The sequence below is a fragment of the Phyllobates terribilis genome, unplaced genomic scaffold (genome assembly GCF_046119375.1).
Source record: "Phyllobates terribilis strain yellow unplaced genomic scaffold, ASM4611937v1 Scaffold_11__3_contigs__length_659146591, whole genome shotgun sequence".
Lineage (NCBI taxonomy): Eukaryota > Metazoa > Chordata > Amphibia > Anura > Dendrobatidae > Phyllobates > Phyllobates terribilis.
In genome coordinates this window covers 647,707,088-647,714,876 of record NW_027362771.1, presented here as the reverse complement: position 1 = coordinate 647,714,876, position 7,789 = coordinate 647,707,088, and the positions used below count along the sequence as shown (strand labels likewise).

Genomic DNA, 7,789 nt, shown 5'->3' with positions numbered 1-7,789 from the left:
TATAGAGAACAGAGGAGTCTGGAGGAGTGTGGAGTTTAGAGGGAACAGAGGAGTCAGGATGAAGACAATGGAGTCTGGAAATGGACAATGGAGTCTAGCGGTGACATAGAAGTCTGGAGGGAGACAGTGGAGTCTAGAGGGAACAGAGGAGTCTGGAGGAGGACAGTGGAGTCTGGAGGAGGACAGTGGAGTCTAAAGGGAACAGAGGAGTCTGAAGAAGGACAGTGGAGTCTGGAGGAGGACAATGGAGTCTAGAGGGAACAGAGGAGTCTGGAGGAGGACAGTGGAGTCTGGAGGAGGACAGTGGAGTCTAGAGGGAACAGAGGCGTCTGGAAGAGGACAGTGGAGTCTGGAGGAAGACAGTGGAGTCTAAAGGGAACAGAGGAGTCTGGAGAAGGACAGTGGAGTCTGGAGGAGGACATTGGATCTAGAGGGAACAGAGAAGTCTTGAGTTGAAACAGGAATTTGGAGGGGACAGTGGAGTCTGGAGGAGATAGATGGATTCGGAGGAGACAAATAAGTTTGAAGACAAAAGAGGAATCAATAACAAACTAAACAGTCAGAACTCTACTTTCAGATGCTACATGCCGGGTGTCGACACTTCCCGGAGCTTATTATAATATTTGAGTTTTTTATGTGGCAGTTTGGACTTTGGTTCCTCTCCGGCATCTGTGACCTCTGTCTCTGCCACCTATAGTTAAACACCTGGTACTCAATGATGTCCGTGTTAGTAGAATCCTGCCTGCTATCTCCATATGTCTTTCTTATGAAGATCCCATACTGACAGGCCAGTGGGGAGCCATGCAGACGGCTAAAAAATAAAAGTGCAAAAGCAGTGAGATATTCTGGGCGCTTATCCTGGAATTGGTCCACAAGTTTTACCCCAAGGTTCCCTTATATACTTGGATCATCGCACACATTGTTGTTTTTGCCCCACACCATGCATGGTCAGTGCTAACAATAGAGAAAAGAAGGTCAAAAACTAACTTAAGACATCTGTAGACTTTCCACCTGATGATGAGAAGGATAGGACCAACATTGAGAAGAAAAGTTTTGGCTCTTCGTTCTTCAATGGACTGGGGAAAATGCTGTCAAACAAATCAAACCAGACATGCCACTCGAAGCCGGGATCTCCAAGCTATGACTTGTCCACTTTGGACAGATCATACGTAGAGAGAAATCACTGGAGATGGACATCATGGTCGAAAGAATAGAAGGAACAAGGCGAAGAAGAAGGCCAATAACCTGATGGCTTGATACTATAAAGATAACTATGGAGAGGACCCTGGTGGACCTATCTAGGCTTAACAAGAACGATCTTCCTACAGAGCGTTCATCCATCAAGTCTCCATGGCTTGAGATAAAGCCGAAGGCCGTTAAAAGAAAAACCAAAACATATGTCCTCTTAAAAAAAAATGATTTCACATGACGGACGCGTGTTGTTCTCGTTTGTCTGGTGATTGGCAACCTGTTTATACAGGATGATAATTGGGACACAAGTGCTCCTAGGAGCCAAGGTCCTCCAGCTCCTCCTGAGACTGGATGCCTCTCGCTCAGTAATCTGTGATCTCATTTATTATGTGTCTTTAATAACTTGTACGTGTGCCAGGGCTCAGTGTATTATGATGATAACGAAACAATTCATTCTAGAATTGCTCTGTAAGCGGAAGACGGATTGTGCATCGAGCTCACTGAGAAGTGGCACACGTGCGTTCATTACTCTCATTTACTGCGCAGTCGGTATCTACTATTTGCCAGCGCTCTGTTATGGAATCCTAACTGCAGGAGTGTCTCCTGATTTATTTATTTTTTCCTATCATTATGTGTTTTTAATATCTTTTTGTCGTCCAGACCTTGTGTCAACAGATGTCGTAAAAAGCTCCACGTTTCCAGCGACCACGGGGTGGATAAATGAAGAAAAATGTGAGAAGTGCGCCAAATTTATATCCCATCCATTTTGATACATTTGCAGAAAATTTCAGTATTTTCATGAATATCTCTGAAGAATAGTGGATCGCTATTTAGGAGTGAATATCAGAAGGTTTCCTGAGATATATTAGTTAAGAAAAAAACTGTCTTCAGAAATGATCATATAATCCTAGAATGATAGAGTTGGAGGGGACCTCCGGGGTCCTCGTGTCCAACCCCCGGCTCAGTGCAGGAGTCACTAAACCATCTCAGACAGATGTCTGTCCGGCCTCTGTGTGAAGACTTCCATTGAAGGAGAACTCACCACCTCTCGTGGCAGCCTGTTCCACTCATTGATCTCCTCACTGTCAAAGCGTGTTTTCTAATATCTAATCTGTGTCTTCTCCCTTTCAGTTTCATCCCATTGCTCCTCGTGTTTCCATGTTCAAATGAGAATAAAGATGATCCTTCTACAGTGTGACAGCCCTTCAGATATCTGTAGACAGCTATTAAGTCTCCTCTTAGCCTTCTTCTAAGCAAGTTAAACATTCTCAGATCCTCTAACCGTTCCTCGTAGGACATCCTGGTAGCTCTTCTCTGAAATTGCTCCAGGTTTTCAATGAGCCCCAATGTGCAAATGTATTAAGCAGGTGTGGGAAAAATGCTGCCGAGTAAGAAGCTTCTAGTAATAGAAGGGTTAATAGTTTATTTTTATCAATTAACAAAATGTAAAGTGATTGAAGAAAAGAGAAATGTAAATACCATCAGTATCTAGAGACCAGCCATCGCCTCCAGGGTCGGACTGGGGCACCGGGACACCGGAGAATTCTCCGGTGGGCCCGGGTCCTCAGCGGGCCCCCGAGTAGGAGGCACGGGTCACCTGGTTAACATGGCTGCCAGTGCTCCGTACTGCAAGGGTCCGGAGGGTCAGGACGGCCCTTGCAGTGCGGCTGATGAGGGCAATCTGGCCTGCTTCTCAGACCCCCAGGCTCCGGGGGGCCCATGGTCAGATTGCCCTCATCATCCCTCCAGATCCACTGCTGACAGGAGGAAAATAGCAACGGAGCAGAGGGAGCCGTCCTCTGCTTCCTGCCCGGCGCTTCCTCCCTTACACAGGCTCGCGCTGCTTGATGACGTCATCATGCAGCGCGAGCCTATGTCAGGGAGAAAGATGCCGAGCAGGAAGCAGAGGACGATGCTGCGGGGGAGCGTGCTGAAAGGTAAGTGTTTTTTTTTAAAGTAATACACTGGACTGGAGATGGGGAAAATGGGGACAGCAATGGTGATGGAGGAGGTGGGGCGAGATGAGGGAGGGTGATGGAGAAGGTGGGGGGAGATGAGGGAGAGCAATGGTGATGGACAGGGCAGGGTGGGGGGAGATGAGGGACAGCAATGGTAATGGAGGAGGTGGGGGGAGAAGAGGGAGAGCAATGGTGATGGAGGAGGTGGGGGGAGATGAGGGAGGGTGATGGAGAAGGTTGGGAGATGAGGGAGAGCAATGGTGATGGTGGGGGGAGATGAAGGAGAACAATGGTGATGGAGGAGGTGGGGGAAGATGAGGGAGAGCAATGGTGATGGAGGAGGTGGGGGGAGATGAGGGAGGGTGATGGAGAAGGTTGGGGGGAGATGAGGGAGAGCAATGGTGATGGTGGGGGGAGATGAAGGAGAACAATGGTGATGGAGGAGGTGGGGGGAGAAGAGGGAGAGCAATGGTGATGGTGGGGGGAGATGAAGGAGAACAATGGTGATGGAGGAGGTGGGGGAAGATGAGGGAAAACAATGGTGATGGAGGAGGTGGGTGGAGATGAGGGAGAGCAATGGTGATGGTGGGGGGAGATGAAGAAGAACAATGGTGATGGAGGAGGTGGGGGAAGATGAGGGAGAGCAATGGTGATGGAGGAGGTGGGGGGAGATATGGCATGGTGATGGAGGAGGTGGGGGAGATATGCATGGCATGGTGATGGAGGAGGTGGGGGGAGATATGAATGGCATGGTGATGGAGGAGGTGGGGGGAGATATGAATGGCATGGTGATGGAGGAGGTGGGAGGAGATATGCATGGCGATGGAGGAGGTAGGGGGAGATATGCATGGCATGGTGATGGAGGAGGTGGGGGGTGGAGGGAGATATGACATGGCACTGGTGATGGAGGAGATATGGCAATGATGATGGAGGAGGTGGGGGAGATATAGCAATGATGATGGAGCAGGTGTGGGAGATATGACAATGATGACGCAGCAGGTGGGGGGGATATGGCAATGATGATGGAGGAGGTGGTGGGGGAGATATGGCAATGATGGAGGAGGTGGTGGGGGGAGATATTGCAATGGTGATGGAGGAGGTGGGGGTGATATGGCAATGATGGAGGAGATGGGGGAGATATGGCAATGATGGAGGAGATATGACAATGATGAAGGAGGTGGGGGAGATATGACAATGATTGAGGAGGTGGGGGAGATATGACAATGTTGGAGAAGGTGGGGGAGAGCAATGATGGGGATGGGGGAGAGCAATAATAGAGGTGGGGGAGAGAAATGATGGGGAATTATTTGGACGCTATATGCTGTTAATATCTGGACTGGTCACGGTGTGGTGGTATTTCCCTTGTATGTGGTATTATTCGGTCACTATGTGGTGGTAATATGGGGTCTGGTCATGATGTGGTGGTATTTCTCCCTTGTATGTAGTATTATTCGGTCACTATGTGGTGGTAATATGTGGTCTGGTCATGGTGTGGTGGTATTTCTCCCTTGTATGTGGTATTATTCGGTCACTATGTGGTGGTAATATGTGGTCTGGTCATGGTGTGGTGGTATTTCTCCCTTGTATGTAGTACTATTCAGTCACTATGTGGTGGTAATATGTGGTCTGGTCATGGTGTGGTGCTATTTCTCCTTTGTATGTAGTACTATTCAGTCACTATGTGGTGGTAATATGTGGTCTGGTCATGGTGTGGTGGTATTTCTCCCTTGTATGTAGTATTATTCAGTCACTATGTGGTGGTAATATGTGGTCTGGTCATGGTGTGGTGCTATTTCTCCCTTGTATATAGTATTATTCGATCACTATGTGGTGGTAAAATGTGGTCTGGTCATGGTGTGGTGGTATTTCTCATTTGTATGTAGTACTATTCAGTCACTATGTGGTGGTAATATGTGGTCTGGTCATGGTGTGGTGGTATTTCTCCCTTGTATGTAGTATTATTCAGTCACTATGTGGTGGTAATATGTGGTCTGGTCATGGTGTGGTGGTATTTCTCCCTTGTATATAGTATTATTCGATCACTATGTGGTGGTAAAATGTGGTCTGGTCATGGTGTGGTGGTATTTCTCATTTGTATGTAGTACTATTCAGTCACTATGTGGTGGTAATATGTGGTCTGGTCATGGTGTGGTGGTATTTCTCCCTTGTATGAAGTATTATTCAGTCACTATGTGGTGGTAATATGTGGTCTGGTCATGGTGTGGTGGTATTTCTCCCTTGTATATAGTATTATTCGATCACTATGTGGTGGTAAAATGTGGTCTGGTCATGGTGTGGTGGTATTTCTCATTTGTATATAGTATTATTCGATCACTATGTGGTGGTAAAATGTGGTCTGGTCATGGTGTGGTGGTATTTCTCATTTGTATGTAGTACTATTCAGTCACTATGTGGTGGTAATATGTGGTCTGGTCATGGTGTGGTGGTATTTCTCCCTTGTATGTAGTATTATTCAGTCACTATGTGGTGGTAATATGTGGTCTGGTCATGGTGTGGTGGTATTTCTCCCTTGTATATAGTATTATTCGATCACTATGTGGTGGTAATATGTGGTCTGGTCATGGTGTGGTGGTATTTCTCCCTTGTATGTAGTATTATTCGATCACTATGTGGTGGTAATATGTGGTCTGATCATGGTGTGGTGGTATTTCTCCCTTGTATATAGTATTATTCGATCACTATGTGGTGGTAATATGTGGTCTGGTCATGGTGTGGTGGTATTTCTCCCTTGTATGTAGTATTATTTGGTCACTATGTGGTGGTAATATGTGGTCTGGTCGTGGTGTGGCAGTATTTCTCCCTTGTATGTGGTACTATTGATGTTGGTATAGTGGATTGTGTTGTGTATGCCGGTGGGGTCTGACTGCTGGGACCTGCTCCGGTTGGTAGAATGTGGAGCTTTTATCCCCATTAGACTGGAGCTCATGTACGACTTGACCACTGATCCATTCATTCCCTCAGTGGCTGTTCTTGTTTTTTTTCTGGAAGCCCCAAAGAGAATGAATGGAGCTGCAGTCAGACGTCCCACCTGCTGCTGCATTTTAAAATAAGTGTCCTGTCAAGGATAAAACTTCCCCATTCTTCTGATAGGTGCGTTTTCCAATTTTCTGACCCAAACGACCAATAAGTGATCACCGATCCTGTGGATCCCATGGATCGGTGATAACTTGCTTTAACCCCTTTAATGCAAACTACCGTAATTCTACATCCCAGTTATAGCATGTGCACAGTATATGTGCAGGAGCCGCCTGTGATTTACAGTCGGCGCTCCACTATAACAGGATATCGGCTTATTTCCATATTGCTGTATGGTGGGCCCCGAGGATCAATTCCTCCTGTGGGCCCCAGACACTGATCACCTCCATCATCAGTATCTGGTGACCGCCCGTCGCCTTCATCATCAGTATCTGGTGACCGCCCATCGCCTTCATCATCAGTATCTGGTGACCGCCCATCGCCTTCATCATCAGTATCTGGTGACCGCCCGTCGCCTTCATCATCAGTATCTGGTGACCGCCCATCGCCTTCATCATCAGTATCTGGTGACCGCCCATCGCCTTCATCATCAGTATCTGGTGACCGCCCGTCGCCTTCATCATCAGTATCTGGTGACCGCCCATCACCTCCATCATCAGTATCTGGTGACCGCCCATCACCTCCATCATCAGTATCTGGTGACCGCCCGTCGTCTTCATCACTTGTTCTTGGTACCTTGTCACTTGAGCACAGTTAATGAAGGATCTCGGCAGGAGGTTGTTCTTGGAAGTCACCTTGCTGGTGCAGTATATAGTCCTGCACATCGTTATTAGCCCCATGAAGTGTAAGTACATAATGGGGAATATCTCCTGAAAAAAATGAATCAAGTGAAACAGTTTTTTGTATAGTGACTTGTGTTAAATATAAAAGAGCAAATGATAAACAATTTATAACAAAAAACAATGGGAGGGAAAAATATAAAAACCTAAAGCTGCTGTCACTGGTATCGGCAACTTTGCATTAATTTAGTATGGAAACACATTTTGACTCACCTGTGGTAAATCACAAAAGAGATTAACCTGTGATTGTCGGTGCCCATGTGACAAGAGTTAGCCAATGAATGATGACTTCAGTGTTTTAAAAAGCCACATGGTAGGATCTGTTCCTTTGTCATAATGGTGAAGACAAAGGAGCTGTCTCCAGACATCAGAACTGCTGTTGTTAGCAAACAAAAGACTTCCAAAGGATATAAGGCCATCTCCAAAGACCTTGGTATCCCAGTTTCAACAGTGTTTCAATGTTATTAAGAAGTTTTTCAAGCATGGAACAGTCAAGAACCTCCCTGGACGTGGGGGAAAGAGGAAAATTGACAGGAGATGTCTTCGAAGGTTGGTGCAAATGGTGGAAAAAACACCACGTCACACATCCAAAGACCTGAAGGCCAACCTGGAGCAGTCTGGTGTCTTGGTTTCAACAACTACCATACTCCGCACACTAAACCAAGCAGAGCTTCATGGGCAAAGGCCAAGGAAGAAACCATTGCTGAAGAAAATACATAAAAAGGAACCACTGATCTTTGCCAAAAAGTACCTAGACAAACCACAATCCTTCTGGGAAAATGTTCTGTGGACAGATGAAACAAA

At 46.6% G+C, this 7,789-nt stretch overlaps 1 protein-coding gene across 1 annotated transcript in view; it reads right to left on the bottom strand.

Moving 5' to 3' along the window:
* Positions 1-5,650: 5,650 nt before the first annotated feature.
* The window catches only part of LOC141167625 (uncharacterized), a 59,251-nt gene continuing 57,112 nt past the window's right edge, over positions 5,651-7,789 (bottom strand). Inside the window, exon 4 of the mRNA XM_073655008.1 lies at positions 5,651-7,015. Coding sequence (XP_073511109.1) covers positions 6,461-7,015 — 555 coding nt within the window. The 3' untranslated portion in view covers positions 5,651-6,460. The remainder of the gene's footprint in view (positions 7,016-7,789) is intronic.